Here is a 27967-nt window from a genome sequence, read left to right as displayed (position 1 = left end):
TCTTGCTTACAATCCTCCCAATGCCTTAGACTTATCAATTTGCTTCAAGCAGAATTGCTTAGGAATAAATTGACTTGAAGGTTATTATTCTCAACAGACAGTTCAGCCCCTTTTTACATGGCTTAGAAACTACTGAGAAACTACTTAGAAACTACTTAGAAACTACTTAGAAACTACTCTCTTGCTGGCTTGGTTCTGCAACCGAAAATATTCTTTCCTTCCTTTTTCCCTCCTTCACTTCCTCTCTCTTTTCTTCCAGCCCTCTCTTCCTCCCCATGTTTCCTGTCTTGCTAAGTGGGTCAAACAAACAGGACTTTTATTTTCTTCTCTAGCATCATATTGAACCACAGCAGAAAAACCTGAAGGGTGTTAATGCGCATTTCTGTTTGACAGCCAACCTCAGCTGAGCACTAGTTTTCTTTGTGGCTGTGAACATTTCCCCTGTAGAGAAGGCAAGGATCTCATTAGCACTAACTAACAGATAAAGGTTACCTCTCTGGAGACCTGGATTGCAGGTATTTGGGCTCCCAAATTATTTTTTTTTTCTTGATTGCCACTTTGTTAAAACAAAGTTTTTTATCCATTTTTATGTATAAAAGAAAAATACTATATCCTTATATGTGCCAAAATCACCCAAATTGCTTCACTAGGATACAGATCTGTTTTACAACATATTAGCATGAGTATTATTACTGCTTGATGTGCATTAAGCCCCGGCAGTTGCTGACACAGTAAAACATCGTCATGAAGAGCACGGTTTATGCTTATTGAATTTACACAACACTCAGTGAGCAAGAAGAGACTCAAGAATGGGGGAGAAAATTCCCAAGGTGTCACCTGGGTCCCCGACCTGTGTCTGACACACATCCAAGGCAGTGGTGGTTGAGAGTCCGCCTGCCAAGGCAGGGGACACGGGTTCGTGCCCCGGTCCGGGAAGATCCCACATGCCGCAGAGCGGCTGGGCCTTTGAGCCATGGCCGCTGAGCCTGTGCGTCCGGAGCCTGTGCTCCACAACGGGAGAGGCCACAATGGTGAGAGGCCCGCGTACCGCAAAAAAAAAAAAAAAGACTAGATGCTTCCGCTGCAGGGGGCACAGGTTCGATCGGTCGGGGAGCTAAGATCCAACGTGTCCAAAAAAAAAATAATAATAATAACATAGGATAGGCTTGGCTAATCTACACACTGAAGAATTGAATATTGACATATTTGGATCATGGAAGAAAAACGTTCAAGTGTTCACCAGTTATTAATTAGAGACTCAAGCATGACTCTGGGAACGTGCTTTTCATTTTAAAGCAGGGGGCGTGGTTATGAGATGGGTCGGGCTGGCTTCTTCAGTTCTGCGGTGACCTCCACGTATCTGCCTTTCAGACCCTGGCGCCGGAGGAGGGCATGGCTTTGAACCACACGGCTCCAGCCCTGGATGAGCGCCTGCCGTACTACCTTCGGGAGGGGGATCCCTTTGCTTCCAAACTTTCCTGGGAAGCGGATTTAGTGGCTGGCTTTTACTTAACAATCATTGGTAAGTTTCCTTGCCTTTTCAGTGCAAAGGCTGCATCTAGAAAATTCATGGGCTGTCATGTTAATTTTGCACAAAGATTCCAACACTTGAGTGGCTACTTTGAGATGGAGAGCGGGAGGAAGCAGGAAGAAGGGGAGGGATCACAGAGTTCATACATGTTTCATAGAAACGACTCTATTATCTTTGTTATTAGGGATAAATATTCCCTCGATAATCCAAAGAAGTTTTACAGCAAAATAATTTATCTTGAGACTATATTTCATTTTGGTTGCTTTGATAGTAGGCTTGTCTACCGAATGACAAAATTAATGATCATGAGCTCTTATTTAAATAGAATGCTTTTACTTTTTGAAAAATACTTTGATATAAGGATAAGAGTATAGTCTCAGAATGGACCTTAGAACTCATCTAGTTTAGCCTCTGCTTTTCACAATGGAGAGAACTCTGTCCCAATGCTGTAGTCAGGATGGATACACTGTGTTTACTTCACCTAAAGTCAGGTCCCACCATGATAGCATCACTAAGTGATTTTGATGAGAGTTGAAAAAAATGTATGAATAATAAACGGAAGTCAGTTCAGGGTCAAAAGTTTTCCTGCCTGATCCACAGCATGGTACATCTGCTTCCAGGCTCTGGTATCCAATGTGGTGGCCACGTGTGGCTCCTGAGTCCTTGAACTGTGACTTTTCCAAATTGAGATGTGCTGTAGTATAAATAGACACCAGATACTGAAAACATAGGACCAGAAAAAATCATGTAAAATAGCTCATTAATAATTTTAAACAATCGACTACATGTCTAACCTATAACATTTGGGGCCTATTAGGTTAAATAAATATATTCTCAAAATTAATTTAGTAATATTTTTACTTTGCTTAATATGACGACCAGAAAAAATTTAAATACATATGTGGCTCACATTTCTGGTTTCCATGACATTTCTATTGGACAGCACTAGTCTAGGTAATTAGATTCAACCACAGTACTTTTCTTACATTGAAAATCGCTGTTTTAAATTTGGGTAACCAGTGTGCAGGTGGGTTATGTCTTTAGGTGTGTCTGCCTTTAATCTTTTCAGTCGTTGGGTCAAGCTTTCTCTGTCTCCTTCTCTCTTTCTCTCCCCCTCCTTCTCTCTCTCTCTTTCTCATCTACTTATTATGGGCTAAGACTTTCATTTAACCTCCTGAAATTAGCCAAACTCATTAGAAAAGTCTGGAGACCCCTCTATGGTCAGTGCTTGAGGCAAAAGGAATCCATGAAATTGAATCAGAAATTCCACTGCAAAGGGATTCCCTGGGTCCTTGGCTTTGTTATTAGTTATTATGGTACTGATTTAAATTCTTTTTCTTATCAATGGACCTCCATGTCCTTTCAAACACAAATATATATCGAGTGCCTATTCTTTGCCACTGTTTAAGTTGCTGGGAATACAGAAGTGAACAAAATGGGCAAACTACTCTCTCCCCGCACAGGAACTACCTGGTAGTAAAATCCACATTGAATTTTTATTAAACATAAGTACTTTCAATGATCAGAAAAGACAGAAAAATAGACATCTTATAAATTGAATTTGTCGCAATCAGTTGCAAGGAATGAATTACAAAGTAGCATCTGTAACCTGACATGTTTCTCCAGATGACACAAAATAGGGAGGACGATTAAGGGGTGAAAATCTACAATCATATTCAAATGGGAGTGCTGAAGAGGCACCAGATAAAGGGGTCCGAAAAGAGTCCCGGAACAAAGGGAGCTCAGATCACTCAGAGAGTCGGGGGTGGGGCCAAATGTATGTTCCAGAGCAGTCGTTCACTCGGGATGAGGCCAGGGTCAGCTGGTGGGGGCCGGACTCATCCTCGACCCAGTCTTGGGCTTGGTGCTATGTCTGGTTCCCTCCCTCCTGGGGATGTGCCCAGATTCCTTTAAAGGAACCAGAGTGGAATGACATTCTTGGTGAGCTTTGTTAAATACTAGAAGTCTTAGGGAAAACTGGAAGATGAAAAGATAATGTGAGTTTGGAATAGAGGAGAAATAAACTAGAGACCCATTTCCGTCCTCTACTCTTTTACTACAAATACGTAGTTCATTAACGGTCTATATACGAGATTTAACTTTTTTGTATTCATAGAAGAGTCAGGATTTTGGTCATCAAAAAATGTCCCCCTCACTTTAGCTTTTACCTTCTTAATCTTCTTTTCCTTTAACTCTCATTAAAAATAAGTTTGCATTCTCCTCATACTCCCCTACGGGAGATTGCCTGTGGGAATAATCAACATGCAGCTCTCGCAGAGTTGACTATTTTTTGATAAGCTTTGGGCACTGGGTGAAGCCTTATGAGTCATTAGTAAAGATAATTTAAGAAAGGAAAAATTAGAAAATCAATATTCTCAAAAGAGAAGTAAAAAGACAAAGGATGTTTAAATGAGCTTTGTGTATCAAATGCATATGCATAGTTACTGTTTTTTTAATCTTTTTGGATACAAAGTAGAAGGCATGTGTTTATAATTTTTCTAGCCATGTTTTCACATTTTAGTTTCCCAGTGTGCCTTGTTAGCTGGTTTCCTTTAATGCGACATGGGTTTCATTTTAGTTGGTTTAGAATCTCCACCACCTCTTCTATTTTTTTCCTCCTCTGTCTTAAGAAAGCGAAAGAGGTTTTAATAGACCACGAGGCAGCACTGACTCCTGGGATTCAGAATTTCCTAAGACCACAAATGCAGTTAATGCCTGGTGGTTTCATACCATCAGCTGAAACACACATTTTTCCCCCTTGCCCCCCCAAATGAATTGTGGTGGAGAAGTAGAAGTTAAGATAGAAAAATCTGGGTTTCTCCTGTTAATACTCTCCTTATTCCTTACTACTAAAGGCAGCTGTACCAGATTCTCATTTATACACAGCTACACTATGAAGCAAGAATTCCTGAAGAAATCTACTCTACATGTTAAGCTATGGAAGTAGGTGTATTCTTTTCTTAACTAAAGTCAGTAGGGATTGGGTCTTTTTGGATTTAAACTGGGTTTGTAAGAACTTTTGAACAGTATCATTGTAATGTCAAAGCCAGTCATTAATAAAAGGATATATAAAAGTGGGAACACATTTATACCATTGTTGGTAGGTTGGTGGGTTGACGGCCACTTTCTCTCCCTTTGGTGGGAGTGGGAGAGTCCATGTTATCAATTGTCACCCACTTCCCCTTCATACTGAGTCCAGTAGCAGTGGCAGATATCCAGCGTCCATGTCCTCAGGATGCAAAAAAGTCCTGGATGTGTCTCCAGGAGATGACCCTGTCCTTGCAGGGGATCATGCCAGCCTAATCTGGCCTCTGCTTCTCCTGAATGCTGGTCCCCCCTCAGGAGTCCACAAGAAGAGTGAAAGCACCTCATTTGGTTTGGGTCACTTCGTCTTCAGAATTTATTGATAGCCAAGGGGTTAACCCTTCTCATCAGAGGGGAGGAGTTCTATAAAGCTAATACTCTAAAAATGGCTGAGGAGATGCTGCATCCCGGGGATTAGTCCAAGAACTGACCATGGGGATTCCCACACCCTACGGAGCTTCACTGGGAAATTAGTGGTTCTTTTTCTGGGTAAGTGCCGTTTGACAATCCCTGACTCCTATCCCTTTGGAGGTAAACCATCCCTCGCCTGTCACTCACAACTCATGCTTTTTATTTCATCTTCTTAGATTTTTATTTAGAATCCTCTCGCTACCCTCTAAATCTATGGTATCCATTTTTTGAAATTGAGAAGTGTTTCATATCTGAGTGAGCTCTAAATCCTAGTTTTAACGATGGAAATTTATATTTTTCCTTGTAGGGATTCTGTCCACATTTGGAAATGGATATGTCCTTTATATGTCTTCTAGACGAAAAAAGAAGCTGAAACCTGCGGAAATAATGACTATCAATTTAGCGATCTGTGATCTGGGGATTTCAGGTAACGCAGCCATGCCATTTCTTCTTTGGGGGTTTGAATGCCCCACTGGCTCACAGATCACCCTACCCCCAGCTTCTTTTGCTCCTCCTTTCACAAATCATCTTTACAGTGTTTGTGGTAAGCCAGCAGACTGTTGTTTGGCTAAAGAGATCATCCATTTAACGTAGATGGAGTCCATTCCATGTGCCGGGCATGTTAGATGCTGAGGATACAATTTGAAATGATACATGAGACTTTGGATACCTCACAGTATAGTGGGCTAAATGATTCAGAAAACAGAAACTTACAGACAGGATTTAGATCACTGTTTTGAGCTCTGTTACATCCCTCACTCGCTTAGGGAAATCTGTTAAAATAAACACCAAGGGGGTAAGGTCTTAAGGGTAAATGATGGGTCAGAAAAGTGAGCCAAGGAAGGGGGAAGGGTTGCCCTTGTAATGACATATTTAAGTGTGGCTTAGGGACTGACTGCAAGTATAGGAAGCTGGTTCTTGACCTTGGCTGCACAAAAAAGTCACTTGGGGAACTTAAAACCAAAACCAAAACCAAAACAACTCACAGCTGGGTTTCATACCCAGAAATTTTGCTTTTAATTAGTTGAGAATGTTACCTGGGCATCAGGTTATTTAAAATTAGAATTTCCAGGTAAATTTATTGTGCAGTCAAAATTTTGAACCACTGGTTTATTTCTTGCTTCCTTGGTCTCTCTGGTAACCCAGCAAGGAGGGATTGGAATAAAATTTCTCTTTAACTGTAATTCATTTTTACAAATATGAACAATTTGGGGTCAGTCACTTCCCTTTACATTCACCTATAAAATTCCAGGGTTGCCTAGATACACTCAAATATACCTCTGGATCCCCACTTTATGGTTTTAAGTTACTAGAATTAGGGAAATTGAGTTTGAATAGCACACATCAACTCGTCTTTCCACTGGAAATCTTTTAGCAGGGTCTCATCCAAAGCATCCCTTCTAAAACGTTTCCCGGTATTTGTTTCTCTCTTCATAAGTGGATTTTTCTGCCACTGCCAATCTCTGAAAACAAGTCTTGGTGATGTGCCTGCTTACTGAGTCACTGTTTATTACACAGCAATGGATGTGCTGCCCTCTCACTGAGTTTGGATGATCTTGGTTATTTGGGAGGACTTTACTCAGTATGGACAGACTGAAATATCATGACCTCTTTTGGGAAATACACATGCACATTAAGAGGAAAGTGACATATCTGGCCCTTTCTGTGAAAATAGTCGCGATACGCCTCAGAGAATCTGCGAGGCTGCAAAGTGACTGCCATTCTCATTTTGGGCACGCGATGGCGGTGTCGCAACATGAATGATGGCTCTCCGGTCAGCTCAACATGCTGCCCCCTAGTGGTTCTCTCACTGGTACTGAACGTAAAATGCTTGAATGAAACCTGCCATTTCAGTCGCGTCCTTCGCTTATAGCCGACTGATGCTTAAGGCTGAATTAGACTAGGCTTAAATAAAAATGTCCTTAATTGGTCAGATACATTGAAAATGCTTTCAACTAAGCAAGTCTGCTGCAGAATTGCATAAACCACCTCATTACTCTGTATACATCTTTAGAGTAATTCACCAGAAAGCATTTTCTGCCATGGGTTAGTTTTCTCTGATCAACTCAGATCATTTTTTGCAACCTTTGGTTATCTCTTAAATACATTTTTTCCTTCCAATAAACCTTAAAAATTTTTATGTCTTTTTAATTTTTTTTCTTGCTTCACTAGATTCCATTATAAGCACCTTGAAGAAACACATCCTAGAGACCAGATGTATTTCATCTATACAACTAATATTTATTGTTTAAATATCAATGGCTCTCAATCATGTATATGTATTAGAATCACCTGGGGAGCTAAAAACAATATATTGTGACGGCCCAGCCAGATAAATGAAGTCAGGTAAATTAAATCCAGATAAATTAAATCAGATTATCTGGGGGTTGGAGCTCTGGACACTGATATTTAAAATTAAGCAAAGCAAAGCAAAACAAAACAAAACTCCTCCAGTGATTTTAATGTGCAGCTGGGTTTAGAACCATTCTACCTAGTGGAGGAGGGAGAGACCTTTCCAAGAGGTTCATCAAAACCCTTTGGCATCCTGAAGGTTCTAGATGACATCCCATAGGCTCATCAAAAGCTCCACTCCAGAAAGAAGCCTAAAATACCTTTTGCTGATGGATCCCAGGCACAACAGACACAAATTTTGCTCCATCGGAGTCACATTCAATTGTCTTTTTTGCTGTCTTTAGCACCCACCCAGCAGACACTCAATTCAAGCTCTGAGTTTGCTGTCTCCCCTGCCTAGAATATTTTCCCTCTAGATGTTTGCTCGAGTCCTCAACCACTGATTTAGCATCTACCTAAACATCACATGTGCAGAGAGGTCTTCCCTAATCTCCTGATATAAAAAAACCATTTCTGTCTATTTCCCTCCTCTGCTTCATTTTTCTTCCGGAACTCATCATGACCCATCAGTCCATCATATTGTATCTTATATTACAAATTATTTGTTTCTTTTGCCCCCTCTATCTACTAAAAATGAATCTGTTAATCTTAATCTCCACTTTGTCCTCTGGCACCCTGTTGCATCCTGGGCACTAAATAGTTCATTTGTTAAACAAAAAACTAATTCTTTTACGCTGGGTTTCCTCACTGACAATGGGGCGTAGACCCAATAGGACTGGGAAGCTCTGATATGAGGGTGCCCAGTCTAGCCAGTTGGAGTATGAGACCACCTGTGTAGACCACTAGAGGCGATGTATGTCTAACTTAGAAAAGCACCCGATAAATATGTGTTAATTGACTGAACTAACAGTGTACCAGGTACGGGGCACACCTGGGAGGGGTGGGGAAGGCTGGCACCTGCAGGCTGCCAATGTCAGTTACTTGGTTCTTCTAATGCATTAAGGTTGGGGAACCCTCTTTTGATAGATGGATCAGATACAGATTTTGGAAAGCTTCCTCAGCCATTTCCTTCAAAGAGGGGGAAGATTGAATGCACAGCTGGATAAGGCGGGTGCAGGGCATGAATTAAAGTAGAAGATTACTTCCTAGAAAGTAAAAAAACAAACAAACAAAATGAACTGATGAAGCCAGAAATCTGGGTCTGGCTGTAAACAAACTGGACCTAACATTTCCGAAAAGAGCTCTCTGTTGTCTGCATGGGATAAAACTCAACAGCGAGTTGAGGTAGGCGAGGTAAATTTTAACTGAAGGGAACTTCCCTTGACAAGTTGCTTGGCACTCTAGTTGTAGGCAAACCGTTCACCATCATCTCTTGCTTCTGTCACCGCTGGGTGTTTGGCTGGATTGGCTGCCGCTGGTACGGATGGGCTGGATTTTTCTTCGGCTGTGGAAGTCTTATCACCATGACTGCTGTCAGCCTGGACCGGTACTTGAAAATCTGCTATTTATCGTATGGTAAGTAGGAAGGTTTCTATCCCCTGAGAGTCAAATCTAGGTGGATTGTCAAAGCGGTACAAGTTTTACCCAGAGGTAATAAGGATTATGAATAACCTCAGAGACCAGGAGTATTTCTACTTATAGCTTATCTTGTTCTAACCTATGTTTAAAGATTTGAACCTGTGTCAATGTAGGTTTCTTTAAATACTACTTTTATAGGAATGTCTGGTGTTTGGCTATGATGCTTTTAAAAGTATCATTTTTCTGTCTAAAGTGTGTAAGCTTTTACCATGTTATGCCATACAAGCAAAAGAATGCATTTTATACATTGAAAGGATGTTGGGTCCAAGATGTTTAGCTGGTTCCCCAAGTAGTAAATATAATTATACGGAAAGATGTTTCTGGTTCTCCTTTAGCACTCAGGATCCCTATGACTGCAGAGAAGAGGAATTCTCCTCCAGGTTAGAGAGCCGTGCCTGCAGGAAAGGACACACATACAGAAATACCACCCAACATTCTTTTTGTGGTCTTGGTAGGTAGAAAGATGAGTAGCTAAGAGAACTGGCCAGGGGTGAGCCAGCAATAAACAAATTTTCAGAGGCTAAAGATTTTTCTTTAACGATAAAACGATTCTACATGTGAAAAATAAACTTTTCGTACTTTGGCTTCTTGGGGCTCTGGAAATCTATTGAACCCAAAAGAGAAGGATTTGGGCCCCTTAAATTTAATACTGAGAACCAGGTGTAACCAGGGAATAAGATTGGTTCCCACCACAGCTGCTTTGTTTGTTAATCTCAATCAGCTTGATTGTTGTGATCATGGGGACAGACTGTGGCCTGGAGCCTGAAATGGGAAGGATCAAGTTGATGTGACACTCTCAATGGGGTGGAATTTCTCTTTATATTTTAAAAGTTTACAGTCCTAAATTAAAAAAAAAAAAACAAACATGCAGGGGGTCAGGGCAGGGGTAGGGTCATGGCCCAATGTCTGCACCATCCAGGCTCACCTTTAAAAAAAAATTGCATCTTTTTCTAAACAGCTTAAAACTTGCAATAGAAATAGCTTGAATCAAAAATTCCAATAAAATACAAAAAATACAATTATAACTATGCTGGATGATTTCAGATTCAATATTTTTCTATAAACTTATTTTTGGTCATATCAAAATAGATTTTAAATATAGATTTTACAGACAAAAAAGCAAAAGTTCCATTTCCTGAGAATATTTGAGGAATACTAAACCTCGATGTCTCTGCTTTTTAAATATTCTCCTGACTTTAGGCTTTGGGTCAGTTAAAGAGATGGTGCCGCCCATCCCCAGAATCATTGCAGGGCATAATTCCTATGGGAACTGTATATTTTTTCCAGCTTCTTCTAAGGTTGATTCTCGATAGTCTAGTTTCATCATTTGATTTGTCGCACAATTAAACACTCCACACAGTGTCTTGGAATGCTGGAATTAGAAGGTCGCTTGGGGACATGTAGACCTTTTTCCCATGTAATGTGATAAACTGTTTTAAGGCATCCCTGACAGACAGCCACTTGGCCTCTTCTTGAATAATTCCAGTGACCAGTGACGGGGAGCTTACTACTGCACAAGGCAGCCCATTCTCTGATTGGTCTGCTCTCATTGTTACAATGTTATTCCTTATATTAAGACAAAACTGCCTCCCAGTAACCTCCACCCATTGGTCCTAGTTCTGACTGCTGGAGCATCACAGAACCAATCTACTAATCTACTCCCTCCTGTACTTGACAGCCTTTCACCATAACCGAATGTAAGTATAAAACACCTCACTAAGTAACCCTAACCATAAATGCTTCTACGTATGCCTATGCACATTCCTATAAATATATATAATTATTTGTGCCAGTGTCTTCTCCATTATAATGGAGAACTGAGAGCTGACAGATATCGTGGCTACGTAATTGTTACCCCTATCTGGTGGGTCCGTGAAATTTGCATTTTATGGCACCGTATGTTTGAAAAAATAGAGACAAAGGAAACAATCTGTTATATTTCTTCTTAGCGCCAAATAAGACAAACACAGGAGTAAATACTCGCGTTAGTGCAGTTCTTCCTAGTTTGCAAAGGAGGCCTGGCATTGTTCGTTTCACCCGTACCAGAATCTGTAAGCAGTACATCTTTATTCTCCCCATCTTACTGATAAGAGCACTGACGTCTGGAAAGGTTACATGAAGAGGGTCAAATACCAGAAATGAGAAGCATTAGGCCCTTCTGATTTCCCAGACCTCACATGACACTAAACGGAGGCAGGCCTTGAGTCTGTGCTGAAGAAATCGTTTGGCTTTTATTAAGCATGTTTTGATATTTCTTCTCTGCTACCAAAAAGCAAGGCAGTTAGGGGTTACTTCTCTGGCCCTTTGGGTTTCAGGCAATAACCGGTATGGAGGTAATTTCCCCTGCAGGCTGAAGCCCTAGATCAGGCTGACCTGTCTTAGGTGGTTGTATTGAACTTTTGCAAATGATCACTAGCGCTTTACAGCTTTCCTTAAATGACTGCACTGTTTCTGCCTCTTGGAATTCTCTTTCGGCGAATGGAAACTAGTGCTGAAACACAGAGCTCATTTTTTTTCGTTGTTGTTTTACTGGAAATATTTTCACAGAATTTCTTTTGCAGAACATGATATGATCTACCTAGATTCCCCACTTCTCCATCTATGGCTGTGTGAATGTGACTGTCGTATTAATAACATTGGAAGATTCAAAATCTCCTCTCACCCAGTGGGGTCACCCCATAACGTCACCCCACACAGTCATGACCGTGGCACCAACACCCACTCCACGAGTGCTTAGGTGAGAGGCACACGAGCTTTTAGGAAGAAGCGTATTTTAAAGATACGGGCAGTGTCTTATCACTTCTCCCGCAAAGGACTCTACCTTAGATAAACCCTTAACACATGCTTTTTTGGGCTCCATCTTTATATGCTACCAGTTGGCCTCTGTCCTGGATAGGATCTCAAAGATCATTCCGGATGTTTTCCCAAGATCTTCCACTGTCTTCAGCATCCTCTCATCTTTTTTACTGCCACCTCTCCCCAGCTTTTGTCACTTCCCCCTCCCAAGGCTCCCAGATGCCTAGAGAAAACCTTCCCTGTGAAATCACTTCCAGTTTTATTCTCTTGGAAAAAGGGCCCAAGCTCTGGAACTCTCTTCCCTCCACCCTACTCTCCCTCCGGCTTTGGTTACTGTGACCACTTCTCCCAGAATCCAATGGATTAACTCTTTGGATGTGGAATTTGACCTATGGAAGGGAGGTATCTGGGCGGAGGGTAGATTACATCCTGCTAATGCTATTCTTCCACCTCCAGGGGTTTGGCTGAAAAGAAAGCACGCCTACATCTGCCTGGCCGTCATCTGGGCCTATGCTTCCTTTTGGACCACCATGCCCTTGGTAGGTCTGGGGGACTACGCACCTGAGCCCTTCGGAACCTCGTGCACCCTGGACTGGTGGTTGGCCCAGGCCTCAGTAGGGGGCCAGATTTTCATCCTGAACATCCTCTTCTTCTGCCTCTTGCTCCCAACGGCTGTGATCGTGTTCTCCTATGTGAAGATCATTGCTAAGGTTAAGTCTTCCTCCAAAGAAGTAGCTCATTTTGACAGTCGGATCCCTAGTAGCCATGTGCTGGAAATGAAACTGACCAAGGTAACTGCAGTCGTAATTTACAAACGTGTTTTCTAATCAGTTAAAACTTCATAGGGCAAAGACGACAGAGAATGTTGGAGACTGGGAGAGCTTCGAATGTCCACTGTTTATGTCCTTATGAACTTTGTTATTATTTATTTAAACCTTTGTAGTATCTCTTCCCTCTGTCTCTATCTCCCTCTCATTTACACACACACACACACACACACACACACACACACACACACACACGTCTAATAGCTACCGAATTTATATAATGGATCTACTGGGGGCTTTTTCTTTCTATTGAATAGGATATCATTGCTTCTTAAAATTATTTCACTAATAAGAGTAATAACTTTTATGATTCATAGAATGCCTCACAGTATTTACTGTCCTGTATGGACTTTGATGGACACGATTAGGGACATTAACAGAGTAAGAGCTTACCATGTCTGCTTTCCTATGGGAAACCCATCTTCACACAAGAGCAATTTCTGCAGCATTGAGGCCCTTGGCAAATGCTAGCCTCAGAGTTGGCAGCTCTTCAGATATTGTGGTGTAAGGAAAAGAGCAGACAGTTTGAAAACGGATGAGAGTTTGGATTCTATCACCGACACTTGCCAGGTTTGTGACCCAGAGATAGATACTTAACTTCTTTGAATCTCTACTTCCTCACTTGTGTAACAGGGATAGTAACATCTATCTCTCTGGGTTGTGGTGGGGATTCAATGAGATAAACATGTTATCCTGTCATCAGCTGCGTGGATGATGTTAAAGAAATCATAATTCCTCATGTCTCCTCTAACTTTTAGGAGTCCTGGTAAGGGCTAAGGCAGTGGTCTTTACACTTCCATCACGTTTCACCCTTATATCGAGGAAATAGTTTTCAGCACATACTCTCAAACTGAGTTTTTAATATTAGCACCCCCTAGTTTCCATCTTATATTTGAAAGATAAAAATAAATGTAGATTGAAGTTCTAATCATTCTTCTGGTGTCCCAATCCATCATGTTGACTGATATCCACCTTCCGGTGTCCTCACAGCCTACCCTGGAGACCACTGGCCTTAGGGACCAGGAGTAACACAGTTCCCTCCAGAACACAGGTGGCTACCTACTAAGTCAGGACTTTTGTCCTAGTAATAGTTTTCTCTCCAAATTTCAGATTTTTAGATGTTGTGCAAGGACCTCTTGGTTGCACAGTGAGAGCTAGAGGTTCTGGTTCCTTTACTCCCTAAACTCCACATTTGAGTAGAAGAAAGTTTGAAGTTTTCATCACTCTAAATCTATACTGATCACCTAAAAATGGAGCCGTTCTACCTGGACAAACATGCAGCCTCAGGAATCATGATCAACTTCTAGCTTACAATTGGCTGTTATGTAGGAAAAATATTTCCATAAATTCAGGATCATGAATTAAGTTCTTCATTTCTAGCTCTTCCTTTAGCTCCTGTCTGTGATGTAAAAAACAAACTAATGCCAATAAATCAATCCAAGTTAAATGTGGATTCCGTTTCATCCAAATCCTATTTGGTACCAAGTACTGTTCTAGGAACTAGGTGAACGCAACCGAGCTAAAAGTGTTTGTGTTCAATAGTTCGTGGAAGTATGCCCAGGGAACCACGTGATGGCTGTCGCATGGGTATGTGATCTCAGTTTCAGTCCTGTAGTGTGGCATGCCATGAAGCTGCCGAGATGTCATATGATGTCCTCTCCTCTTCGCACCCCCCAAGGTTGCTGGCCTTGAGACGCTTGGCTGGTCTTAAGCAGTGAGTCTGGGTCCTCCTACCCATGAGGCCCTTCTCCCGTTTCTCTGAGGCAATCACTCATCATCCTCTCTCCTGTTAGTTGAACTCCTTAACTCAGCCCACTCACAGCCAGCTTTTACCAATACCCTAGCATCTGGTTCTTCGTGTATTCTTGAGGGTGGGCAGCTCGTTAGTCAGAGCTTCTAAAGCTCATTATACACAAACGGGGAAGCTCAGCATATACCATTTAATTTGATGCGTAGTTTTTTTGTTTGTTTTTATTAAAAAATTTTATTTTATATTGGTGTATAGTTGATTAACAATGTTGTGTTTGTTTCAGGTATAGAGCAAAGTGATTCAGTTATACATATAAATGTATCGATTCTTTTTCAAATTCTTTTCCCATTTAGATTATAGAGTTTTGAGCAGAGTCCCCTGTGCTATACAGTAAGTCCTTGTTGGTTACCTATTTTAAATATAGTGGTGTGTATATGTCAATCCCAAACTTGATGTGTTATCATTCTCCTTGCCCTGCACTGTGTAGACCAAATAGTCAGGCTCACCCAGACCAGATTAACCAAAGCAATGTTAAAGGAAAAGTGTAGGCATATATGTGTATGATTTTACTTTATATATGTCTTCTAACATGTATTCTCATTATATTATACATGATATCTATATTATATGTTACATCTTGACTTCATTTGTATACATAAAACCTATATTAAAATAACCTAAACATACAATGCTTCTGATTATTGACATTTGTGCAAAATATTTAAGTCAAAATTCAACCTACGTTGAAAAATAGAGCTTTCTATTGTGGCACATTCTGTTCTAAATTTAAACTATTTTCAATTACTAGTTAATTTTGGTTTTTTTTGTAGTGAGTAAAAATAAGTAGAAAAACCTTCAGGGGCCTTTTCGTAGTCTTAGAAGCCTTGTCCTCCATTCAACTACCTCTCAGGATTGGCACTTTGCTTGTTCATCTGATGCTTCTGATCTTCAGAATGTCCTGGTCTAAAAGCTTATTAAAGGCCACCTCACTGGATTATGGGATCAAAATAATTCATTTCTTTGTGTACTCTAATTATTTCTAGGTAGGTTATTATCTGGGCCTGCATTTTGCCAGTCTGACCTCGTCAACTTAAAAATTGATGTTCCAGCTATAAACCTTTTTCCACATTGTAATTTCCTTCTAATTAATTAAAAAATGGTTTTGCTAGACGTTTATAGCAGGCTGAAATTTCACAGACTACAGAAATTGCAGAGGTGTGCAAAAGCAAAAGAACCCTACAGAAACCAAAAAAAAAAAAGAAAAAGGAAAGAAAAAACCCTTTCTCTTTGTATTCCTATGACTCAGTATAGTCTCATTTTTATGCCGGCATTTGACCTTGTAAAACAAACAACATTACACAATCAGGGTAAATTCAGTTGAATTGGGTTTTCCTCCTCTTCCTAGGCTCTGTGTAAGTTCAGGGAGGTCTTTATAACTCAACGGACCAGTGGGTGGGGGCATCTGGTTTGGTTGTTGTCATTTATTGACCCTAGTATTGCTGAGATAGTTAAGGTTTCCTCTGGCCTCAGGCATCCATTGTCATGGGTCACTTTGCATCTTTCTTGTTTCAGCTGTAAGGCCTCTTTAGGCTCACTGGAAATTCCAGGTACTTCCCCATCCTTCTTTGGCAACCCGTTGGGTGGATGTCAAGACCTTGGCTGGCACCCTGGGAAGTGAGGCACAAGCTGTCTGCTTGTGCAAAGGCATTGAGAGTCTATTGTTCCCCCAACCCCTTCCCTGGCCCCCTGTGCTCGGTTCAGTGGAGTATTTTCAGGACAGCTTCTCAAGGTCAGTTACCAGCTCCTCTGATGTCCTCCCTTGCCTTTGGGCTGTAGGCCCTTGACGCACTGTGGGCTCTTGTATCCACCTACGTCCCTTTAACTTGTCCACACTGTACACTTAATGCCTCTAGTCTTGCACATCTCTGGCTGCAGATACTCAAAAATCATTTTTGTCACACTCGAAACCCTCTATTTCAACTATTTCCTCTCTTGTAAGTTTCGAATTTCTATTTTGAAACTCAGAAGTTGAGAAATGAATGTTTTACTTCTTTGACATTTCTGCTTGTGAAAACCTTCATACCAATGCAGTGGACACTCTTGCTGCTGCTATGATGAGGGGGAAGGTGGATGGAGTAACAGGAAGGAAATACCAGAAGTTTCAATTAATTTTTCCGTATATGACATCTTGGTACTTCATATTTATTCATTCAGCACACATAGCTCACCTACAATGTCCCAGGCCTATAGTTAGTATCCAGATCCTGTGGACACCTGGGTTGCTCTTTATTTCTCTTATTTCTACCAGGAAACCTTCCCAATCCCTCCTGCTTTGTTGAAGTCCCTCTGCTATGGGCCACCAGAGTACTTGGCATATCCACTTTCCTGAATGACACATCTTTGTGGCTCTTTTTGCAAGATAGTAGCTGGATGAGGGCAAGTGCTGTTTGCTCTGGCTCCCCAGGGCCCGACACCTGCTAGATGCTTAATCAGGATTGCTGGGATGACACATAATTGAATATACTACGTTAACCTAATCACCTTGATCAGTGTTAACTGGTCCCTTGACCCCCAGCTTGAGGCCCTCTGTCCGTTTTATACCTGCAGAGGCATTTTGTTTTGCTTTGTTCTTTCACATTGACTGTGAAGCCTTTTTAAAACTCATAAACGTAAACCTCTGCTTCCTTCAAAAGACTCCCCTCCAGCATTGCTCATTGAATGTTATTTATCATTGGGGGTTCAGAGTCAGAGAACCCCCATGGGGACTCTGAGAGCAGTTAGTGGGAAAGCAGAACTGTATTCTTGAACCAATTTATTAATTGCTTTCCTCTGGTTCTTCTTACTTGTTCTTAGCTTCAGTGTTACTTTCCAGAGAAGCGTTCTCCAAATTGAATTCAAGTCCTCCTATTAAAATGTTTCATTGCCGCTTTTACATTTGCCTTGTAGAACTTGTCACAATTTTTAGTTAATTTACAATTACCTACTTACTTCTGTGATTATTTGTTCCATGTCTGTCTTTACCACTAGTCAATAAGGCCCACAGGGGTAACAACCATATCTTTCTGTTCACTTTGTGTCCCCAGAACCTAATACAATGCCTCAAACATATACAGATATATTTGAAGGAAAGAATTTCAAAGTTCAGTGCCAGTTTTGCCACTTCCCCACTGAGAAATCTCGCAAAGCTGACATTTGTTATTTGTTTTGGCTGACAGTGGCTAAAACCCTTTCCGGGTCTGAAATTTCCATGTTGAGAAATTGTCAACATTTTATGTCTTGCTGGGGAGCAGCAGGGGAGAAACAATGTTTCTGTGCAAAGATGGCCTCTTGACTTAAAAGATACGCCAAGACAAGTTATTCATTTTCCAAGATTCCCTTGTGGCTAGAGTGCAGCTATGACCCTAGGCTCCAGCTATGGTAGCCTGTCTCAGAAACTAGTGACACCTGGTGAAGGGCAGGGAGATTGCTCCCAAGGACACGGCTACAGCAGCAGGAGTTTGTGTATCAGAACCTGCTCAGGTCATAGTTTTTGGGTATCATTTCTGTCTGCTTGGCCCCAATTCTCAGTTGAGCATTCCCAGTGATGCTCTGTCCTAACCAGTGCATTCCCTTTCTGTCTCACTCAGCTAACGTCCATTTCTGTTGCTTACAACTCAAAACACAGATGCATAGAGTGACATGACCTAATTTGCAGCCTCTCCTTCCAATCACAGCTTTCGCTTGTTTATGGAGTAGTGGTATTTTAAGATTTGAGAAAACTGCAACTGGGAAGTGCAGAATTCTTCTTTTTCTTCCACTCCTTTAAAAAATTTTTTTTTAATTTATTTTTTGGCTGTGTTGGGTCTTTGTTGTGGTGCGCAGGCTTCTCATTGCAGTGGCTTCTCTTGTTGTGGGGCACGGGCTCTAGGCACGTGGGCTTCAGTAGTTGTGGCTCTCGGGCTCAGTAGTTGTGGCATGCGGGCTCTAGAGTGCAGGCTCAGTGGTTGTGGCACACGGGCTTAGCTGCTCCTTGGCATGTGGGATCTTCCCTGACCAGGGCTCAAACCCGTGTCCCCTGCATTGGCAGGCAGGTTCTTAACCACTGCACCACCAGGGAGGTCCCTACTCCTTTTTAAAAAATATATAAATTAATATTTCCTAGTCGGATCACAACCAGGGCACCAAAGCTCTCAGAAATTTCTTCATCAGTGTATGAAGGTGGGTCTGAGACAGTTGGCCTTTGTTGTCATTCTGCTGGTAAAATAGAAGGAAGGAGGAAACTCAAACTAGACGTGTTTGGAGTTGTCACATTACTTAATTTCTTAAAGGTGGTGTGAAAGCGAACTATCGCTACCCCTGTTTCTATATAGATGAGGAAACAGAGGGCCGAGGAAGGTAGGTCACAGCTGTCCAGCTCCCCACCTTCCTCCTTGTCACTGGCAGCATCCCTCAATGACAGGCTGCCCACGCATGGAGGGTCGTAGTCCTACAATTGGCATTTATCATTGCATTGCCAACTTTTATTACCGTTTTCCCCTCTAGTTGGGAACAAATCCGTATACTTGCTGGCTAGAGCCAAGAGAGAAAAACCAAATCTGATCCTGCCTGTGTTCCTGCCAAATGTACACTCTCTGTAGGCAGGCGGGACCCTCTCCTGCCCTGTCTCTCAATGCACAGATGTGGTGATCTCTCTCCTTGTGACCTTACCTCATCCCAGCCACTGAAATATCTTTGTTATCAGTAGTCTAGCTGGTTCTGGAGTGTGATTCAGCCTCATCATTGGTGGGGAATTTATTCCATCTCTTTGGCTCTGATTTTAAGCCTTCACTTCCACATCCAGTCCTCTCCTTATCTATTTCATTATCCAAGGTAGCAGGCAGCTTCAAATGTTGGCTGAAGTCTTACTTGTATCTGGGCAAAGGAGCCTGGTGGAAGGAACTGAAGGGGCAGATCTTAGAGAGAGATTCTGTCTCCCTTACAGTGGTCAGTGGAACTGAAGCAAGATTGGAATCCAAACCGGAATATCTCCATGTCAGACTTCCCCACTATTCCACGCTGCCTCTGCACACAGACGAGATAGGACTTCCCTTTTTGGAAAACTTCTCTGCTGTAATGGTTCAGATGTATGGGGCCCAGAGGCAGCACCTTATAGAACTTCTTCATCCCTATTCTATTCTTGCTTTAATTGGTTAATTCACTGGAATTGATCCATTGTGGGCAGTATTGCTTACGTGACGCTTGATGCCAGCTTGAACCGTGTAGCTGAAACGTACCAGTATTTCTTGGTCCTCTGCAGCAAGATATTTTTAAAAATCAGCAGGGTTGCAGATGTGTGATTCTTTTGTAGAAGCTAAACACGTATTCTATGAATTTCCTCCCACAAAAACCATCTAGTTTAAGAATTTGAAGTTTTATTCCTTTTCCAGTGAACCAAAAGGCAGTGATAAAAATGAAGCAGTTAAAAAAATAAACAACTTAGAAGAAATTGATGGGTACAGGTGCCTGTATTAGAATTGGTTTAAGGATGTCTGGGAGAGAAATTTTGGAAAATAGAAATGAGGACACACTTAGAAATGTGGAAAGTGAAGGACAGAGTGATGGGAAGATTAAACGTGCTCCAACTTGAGTAGAAAGTTCTGGGAAAACTGAATGTCACATGAAAGTTTTGCAAAGTTTTGTAGTCTCTCTTAAAAATAGCTTTAATATTTCAAAGTTTAATATTTTGTGGACTTTAACATGAGAAGCTTGTAGAAAATGACTGTGCCTCATATTAACTTTGTATTCACTTCAAAAACATAAGTAACATTATGCAGTACTTTGAGATCTAAGCTTTTATCCCTCTTTCTGCATTAAACCTGATTTCTAGTCATTCAATTTGAAGTATTTAGCTTTATTCTAATCCCAGAAAAACCACTTAAATTCATTTGCTATGTATTTAAAAACCTTGGTATATTTTAATTCTCTTCTGTCCTTTTAAAAAGGATAACAAAATGCAAATGTTTTGAGTCCTTAGTGTTCCCCATTATACACTCCCATAAAAAGAGAAAATATGTAAAACGTAGAAAATATTATGGACTAAGTGCTAATCTATTTTTTGTCAATGACTTTGGCAGCAACACAGAAAACAGCTTTTGAGATACTGTGAAACCATCTTATGACTCACAGCGAAGGAGAAAGGATGGAGCTATGTTTATGTTAAGTTCCCAGACATCGGCTAGAGCAAGCTTTATTTATATCGTTATTGTTTATTTGAGGATTTAGAAAAAAATACGACCCTCGCTGTGAGCTTTGAGGCATCCACTCCATTTACAAACAAAAGTCACACAGACCAAACTAAATGCTGTTTCTCCTGGGTAAGCTTCTGCAGAAAGATGGAAAGGCAAGTAGGCAGGAGAGCTGCATGTGTGCATCAGGCCTCCTCTATAACTGCTGAGCACAGGTGAGAAGTTTAGCTCAGGACCCTAACTCGGGACTTGAGGACGTGCAGGAGATCTGGGCTCATTTGATTCACCTCTTTGGGATTTAGATTCTCTATTTGCAAAATGGAGCAAAATGGTTACTGTTGAGGTTTTTCTCTGCTACAGTTAATATTTAAAGATGATCCTTGAACTTTTTGGGGTAGAACTTTTGAATCTGAGACTTTCAGGTAGATTTCTCATGCTTCCTTCTTGACACAGTCCACACATATGGGGTTCCCAGGACAAGCACACCCTACTGGCAGGCTGTGCCACCGATCAAGTAGACTGAGGGGTCCGGACCATTTCCTGCATGCAATAGCTCTGCTCCCACAAAAGTATATTGAAATGCACATGCACACAAACGACTTTGTTATGGGAAGAACTCTTCCAATTGAATTTCAAACACAATCAAGTATGTGCAACTATTGTTGCTTTAACTACTATTAATAAAATATTTGGTGTCTCATTCCTCATCCTCCACACCAGCTTGATGTTGCTGACCTTGATGCTGGGAGCTGTTAATTTACATTTTACTTCTTAAATTAGGGGATGGGGGCTGTGAAAGGAAGTGGCTCCTGGCCTCAGATATCTCCAGCCTCTCATCCTCCCAGGCCTTCAGGTAACTCAAAAGGAAGGCTGACTTTTCCTAAAACTGCCTTTATAAAATCCCAGGGTGGGTCGGACTATGCTTGTTCTAGTCATGTGTCCAACCCTGCTCCTAGGATTGTAGCCAGGGGCATGCAGTCCTCTGGTCAGACTTGGTCTTGTGATTCCTGAGATGCCAACTCCATAAAAGAGTATACAGGGCAGAAGGGTTGCTGGCAATGCTAAGGCCAAGGGTATACTGGGAAGAGGAAAATAAATACAAACAAACAACACCAGATCTTCATCACACAGAGGGCAAATTTGAATACAGTTTCATTATTTATCTTACTGAAAGAATAATCTAGTAGATAATGGTATTAAGGATGCTTTGAAGTTAGTTCACTCTCTCTCAACCGGGGCTTAAAATAGCTCGCATTTAAAAGAAAACTGGAAGCTTGGACTTCCTTTGCAAATCTCGGTACTCTAATTAAGACCCCTTTTGTTTCTTGTTCGTACAGTCACCTAAACAAACCTGCTCAGAATGGAAAGTCTAGGTGTGCCGGCATTGTGTCTGCTTTGTTCATTCTTTTATCCTCAACACAAACACGTAGGAGATGCTCAATCACGCTTGCTGGTTGAATGAATAAACAATGACTTTTCTGCCTCCGATTTTTCCCAGCTGCATTTTACTTTACAGGTTAATCTTCCTAAACGTGACCCTCATATGTCTCCTGCTCAAAAACCTACTGGTGCTTTCAGGCATATGGAATTAAGGGCAAGCTCAGTAATATGTTATACAGAACCCTGAATACGTGGATGTTATCTTTCTTTCCAGGCTCGTCTCCCTTGGTTGCTTTCTCATACATGAAAGTGAATTGCTTACTAGTTCCTATACAAACCTCACACATACCTGTCTTTACCTTTGCTTGTGCTGGTCTCACTCGCCTTTATTTCCATTTGCCAGTGTGTAGGTTATACGCCACATTCCTCCTGAGACTGTTCTTACTTTGCTCCATAGCAGGTAATTTTGTCTTCCTCTGAGCTGGCACTTAAACCATATTCAGCTTTGCCACGTAGTTGTTTGTGCTCTAGAGGGATACAACCCAGGCACGGAGGTGTGCGGGTGTCTCCAGAGCACTTACACAGTGTCTCACGCAAAGCACTTGCTAAAAAAAGATTTGTTGAATTCAAGTGAGATAATCTATAGGGTCAGACTACATTCTTTTTTTCAAAATAAATTTATTTATTTATTTATTTTTGGCTGCGTTAGGTCTTCGTTGCTGCACGCGGGCTCTCTCTAGTTGCGGCGAGCGGGGGCTACTCTTCGTTGCAGTGCACGGGCTTCTCACTGCGGTGGCTTCTCTTGTGGAGCACAGGCTCTAGGCACACGGGCTTCAGTAGTTGTGGCACGTGGGCTCAGTAGTTGTGGTGCACGGGTTTAGTTGCTCTGCGGCATGTGGGATCTTCCTGGACCAGGGCTCAAACCTGTGTCCCCTGCCTTGGCAGGTGGATTCTTAACCACTGTGCCACCAGGGAAGTCCCAGACTACATTCTTAAAGAGACTGAATGGCAGATGGTGAGAAACTAGTCAGGGTGCTTCGAACCCTATCTCTAACTATTCTTTGGTCTGAAAGTTAAGAGGCTTCTAAAGGTAAATATAATTTGGTGAGAGAGAAAAGCACTTTCTGGAAAAGTCTCATTTTATACAACTGTGTCACTTTGGTTCAAGCTCGATGACTCTCTTTTGCTTTGTAGCTAGTGAATTTCCACCATCTGAGCCTCAAACTTGAGCCAAAGGAAATTACATTTCATAGAAATCTCTGAAGAAGCTTCCTATTAGAATTTCAAACAAAGGCAGAGTTTCTAAGTTTCCTGAGGCAAATGAGGGCGATTTAAAATTTCATCAAGGTGTACATATTCTCCATCTAGTTTTTAAATGAATGTGGGTTGAGAAGTCTGGAAATTTCCGGCTCACAGATGTCCTTTTAGCATGATTTTCCTGCTCCACGTAGGCACAATCTGACACCTTTTATAGGGTTAAACTTCGGGTCTTTGGGTACATTCAAATTCTGGGGTGGAGAACGGATAAGATGTGGTGAATGGGAGAAGAATTGTCATAACTTCTTCTGGCTGAACATCTCAGAGATCCATATGAAATGATTCCTACTGGCAAGATAAATGAACACATGATAGACAGACTTTCTTGGGTGTAAATAGGCTGCCTGATCCTCTCCCCCACAACCATCGTTTCCACCAAGTACCTCGATTTTGTTCTCTGTCTCTTTCCCTTACCAGGTAGCGATGTTGATTTGTGCTGGCTTCCTGATCGCCTGGATTCCTTACGCAGTGGTCTCCGTGTGGTCAGCTTTTGGAAGGCCAGACTCCATCCCCATACAACTCTCCGTGGTGCCAACCCTCCTGGCAAAATCAGCAGCAGTGTACAACCCCATCATTTACCAGGTCATCGATTACAAATTTGCCTGTTGCCAAACTGGTGGTTTGAAAGCCACCAAGAAGAAATCTTTGGAAGACTTCAGGTAAAATTTCTGAAGCTGCAAATGAGCGATACCCTCTTTGTTTCAAAATCCCGTGGGGTTCAAGCCACTGGGAGTGCTGCCTTCTTAGGGTTAGAGCTCATCACTTAGGACTAGTGCTAGGAGGACTTTACTTTCTGTTCACCAGAATTCCTGAAATCAAGTTATCAGATATATAGGAGTTGGACAACAGGAGTAGAGGGCAGGAAAAGTGATTCTGCTTTTTATTGTAGAGCAGCCAAGATACGGAGCCATGACCATTTGAGCATCCACCCTGTATCACTCTTATGTGGAACCAAATCCACTTCACTCCAAGAGTTACTGTGCCACATGGCATTGATCCAAAATTAAGTTTTCACAACAGAAAAGATTCTCTTGTTTGGGACATTTCTACCATTAGCTAAGATATAGGATTTGGACAGGCAAAGGAAGGGGAGAAGGGGAGATGACGTTTTTACTCTCTGCCAGTTTCTTTATTTTCACAGCAAGACCCATATTATTTCTTCTCTTTGTCAGATGAGGAAATGGAGGTTCAAGCAAGGTGAAGGTCTGTTGGGTTTCAAAACTCAAGCATGTTGACCCATAACTATATCTACTTGCTTTAAACTCATCTTCATTCGAGTTCAAACACATTCTAAAAGATCTACAGTTTTAATGTTAGCACTTATTACCATTATTACCATTTAAATTACCACTTATTACTATGACTACTGTGTTGCTTTTAATTATCCCATTTTCTGAAAAGATCCCTGCCATAGGATAATAAAAAATTAAACAGAATAAAAAGATCTACATTTTTATACTTCCTTCCCCCACATTTTGTGATTTTGATGTCCTGTTTTACATCTTCTGCTACACAACGAACGCGTGAGTTTGGGGATCCAGCGCCATTTTTCCTAAAGACCCGAAAGGCTCAGGGTGAGTCAAGAGTGGAGGGTGATTGGTCGTGTTCTGTATCCACTCAGGGCCAGTCTTAGTAGAATGTGGAACAGGCACCAAGTTCCTGGTCTGAGGTGAGGGGTATTGAACGGCCCCTTAATTCTTACTCACTTGAAGTCTAGATATTTTTCAATGCTATTTTCCTTGAGTAAGTAGGGAACAGAGGAAAAGGTAGAATTAACTATGAGAAGATGTGGGTTTTTTTTTTTTAAACATCTTTATTGGAGTATAATTGCTTTACAATGGTGTGTTAGTTTCTGCTTTGTAACAAAGTGAATCAGTTGTACATATACATATGTTCCCATATCTCTTCCCGCTTGCGTCTCCCTCCCACCCTCCCTATCCCACCCCTCTAGGTGGTCACAAAGCATCGAGCTGATCTCCCTGTGCTATGCGGCTGCTTCCCACTAGCTATCTATTTTACGTTTGGTAGTGTATATATGTCCATGCCACTCCGAAGTGAGAGAAGATGTGGGTTTTGACCTTGTTCTTTCACCGTGCTCGGGCAAGTGACAAATCTTTTGACCTTGAGTTTCCTCAGCATGTCGGTACAGCAGCAGCAAAAAAAAAGATAAAACAGGCACGAAATGAAAGGTAGTGCTGTCGCTGTTGCTGTGGTCCAGGGGAAGAAACACACAACTTGGAGGTAGGAGACCAGAGTTTAAGGTCGATTTTGCTGTTTACAGTAGCTCTATATCTTTGGGAAAATGAACCACTCAGAGCCTAGGATTGGGATGAGCTGAGGGCAAAGCCCATCTTCCAAGCCGTAATAATTACACAAAATGCCCAGGTGAAAAGGGCTAGGTGACAACTGTTAGTGTTCTTTTTTCCACATTGTTGGTGGTTATTACCATCTCTGTTGAATTGACTAGCTAAATTCAAATGCTAAAGTGCATCTATTTTGGACGTAATAACACTTTGCCCTTATCAGCTATTAATACTCTATTATGGGGCTTCCCTGGTGGCGCAGTGGTTGAGAGTCCGTCTGCCGATGCAGGGGACACTGGTTCGTGCCCCGGTCCGGGAAGATCCCACATGCCGCGGAGCGGCTGGGCCCGTGAGCCACGGCCGCTGAGCCTGCGCGTCCGGAGCCTGTGCTCCGCAACGGGAGAGGCCACAACAGTGAGAGGCCCGCGTACCACACACACAAAAAAAGAAACAAAAAAACACAACAACTCTATTATGAATGCAGGTAGGGAGAACACTTGTAATGGAGCAGCTGAGGGAGACAATAGTGAGGCACTTCTTCATCTGAAGGAGATGGGAATTTGACAGGAATGACTGAAGACAAATTTCACTCACCTCATAATTTGGCTTCAGACTGACTCTGTGTTCTGTATATTTGCTCACAAGTGTGAGTAGCACGTAAATATTCAACACTCCACAATACAAAGAGAAAAAAGATTATGTGGAAGAAAATGACTTAGGGCCACAAAGCTTTGGAAAAATCAGTCAGGCAAGGGACAATTCGGTTCACCTGCTCCGATTAGCCATTTACATGAAACAGAGCAATTGCTTTGCCTAACCAAAGCAAGGGCTGCTTCCTTACTCCAGAGCTTCAGCTTTTGGTGGAAAAAGCAGGCGGTGATGATGAAGCAGGGTGGAGGCCTTGGATTCTAGAGGTTGAAGCATCTTCAGAGAAGAAATGTTGAAAAGGTGTGATGAGTTGCAGATTCTAGAAGGATCTATTTTGGGGGAGAGCCAGAAGGCTGAGCAGTGGCCACCAGAGTTTTCTTTTTAGCTTTCCAAAGAAGACAGACAAACAAGAAGAACCGTATTTATCTTTGCTGCTATCAAAAAGCTAAGAAAATAGGTAATGTGGAGGTCCATAGAGTGAGGTGTAGTCTTAGGAAGCCAGTTCAGAGTGGTTAATGTACTACCAGAACAATTCAATTGAATTAAGCTGGATTCATTTTATCCTTGGTCTTTCATTTTCTGAGCTCTGAAATGTACTACACATAATGGGAGACTCTCTTGGGAAATAGTTTGAATTCAAATAAAAAAGCTAATGTGTTTGAATATGAGATTGTTGAAATAAATTTTGAGTAACTTTAACGGTTCATTAAAAGTTAACTCATTTTTCCCCCCTTGAATTGAGTCCCCTGAGATTTTGGTAGAAGCTGATGAACTGAAGGAAAAAAATGTGGCCAAGAGCCCTTTTGGAAGTTTTATTATTCACTACACTATATTATCCGGAAGTAGTCTCCCATATTTTGTAAACAGTGTTTCTGCACCCTGGCTGTGTATTAGAGACACGTAGGGAAATTTGAAAAAATACCGCTCTCTGGACCCCATCTGCAGAAATTTGGATTTAATTGGTCTGGATTAGACCTGAGCATCGGTTGTTTGGTTGGTTATCTCTCCCAGATGATTCACATACACAGCCATGGTTGAAAGCCAGTGAACCAGAGTCTGGGAAAGGAAGACATTGACATTGCAGCACGTGGAGTCATAGGCCTTCTACCCCATCTACCTCGAGACCAATGAGGCCACCCATCACCAGTGACAGGTGACCCAGACTTCAGATGCAAGGCCAATCTTAGGTGGAATAGAAATGTTCAAAAGAGCTGGTGGTGCATAGTGAAGGCCTGAGGCATTCCACATTCCTAGTATTTTAGTAAAGATAAAGAACAAAGAAGAACAAAGCCCCAGACTCTGGCATTGCTTGTAATCAAGCCTCCTCTGACCACATTAGTTGGGTGAGTCACAGGGCCCAACTGAGTGGTAGGTTGGTGTGCAGAGAATTTTGTCCTAGAGGACAGGAAACTCACTAGGGCACAGGAAATGTGCTCTAAACCAGTGGCTTGTTTTTGGAAAGCTCTGCCCAAGGAATTTCTTGACTTTGAATATTCTAAATTGAATTATTATTTTCCATCTCTTTCTAATTCAAGTTTTGTGCATATAATCTTCATGGTACTCAAGTTTGACATGCTATACATATATGTCTTTGTGTATGTATCTGTGTATGTACATATATAGTGTATTATATATATATTAAATTGCATCTTTCTTCTCCTATATCCAGGCTGCACACGGTAACCACAGTCAGGAAGTCTTCTGCTGTGCTGGAAATCCATCAAGAGGTATGAAGTTGGACACGGCATTACTCATGGACACAATGATTCACTTATTTGCTTCTTCAC

At 41.7% G+C, this 27967-nt stretch overlaps 1 protein-coding gene across 1 annotated transcript; it reads left to right on the top strand.

The window, feature by feature from the left end:
• The first annotated feature begins 1392 nt into the window (after positions 1–1392).
• Positions 1393–27967, top strand: OPN5 (opsin 5). Its single transcript, XM_029244335.1, has 6 exons — positions 1393–1522; positions 5334–5453; positions 8723–8893; positions 12209–12543; positions 23647–23888; positions 27850–27967. Exons 1-6 carry the CDS (start codon positions 1393–1395, stop codon positions 27911–27913), a joined length of 1062 nt encoding a protein of 353 aa, XP_029100168.1. The 3' UTR covers positions 27914–27967.

The sequence above is a fragment of the Monodon monoceros genome, unplaced genomic scaffold (genome assembly GCF_005190385.1).
Source record: "Monodon monoceros isolate NGI ecotype Baffin Bay Population unplaced genomic scaffold, NGI_Narwhal_1 Super_Scaffold_3, whole genome shotgun sequence".
NCBI classification, from domain to species: Eukaryota; Metazoa; Chordata; class Mammalia; order Artiodactyla; family Monodontidae; genus Monodon; species Monodon monoceros.
The sequence above is the reverse complement of the archived record's forward strand: the minus strand, read 5'-3'. Positions and strand labels throughout refer to the sequence as shown.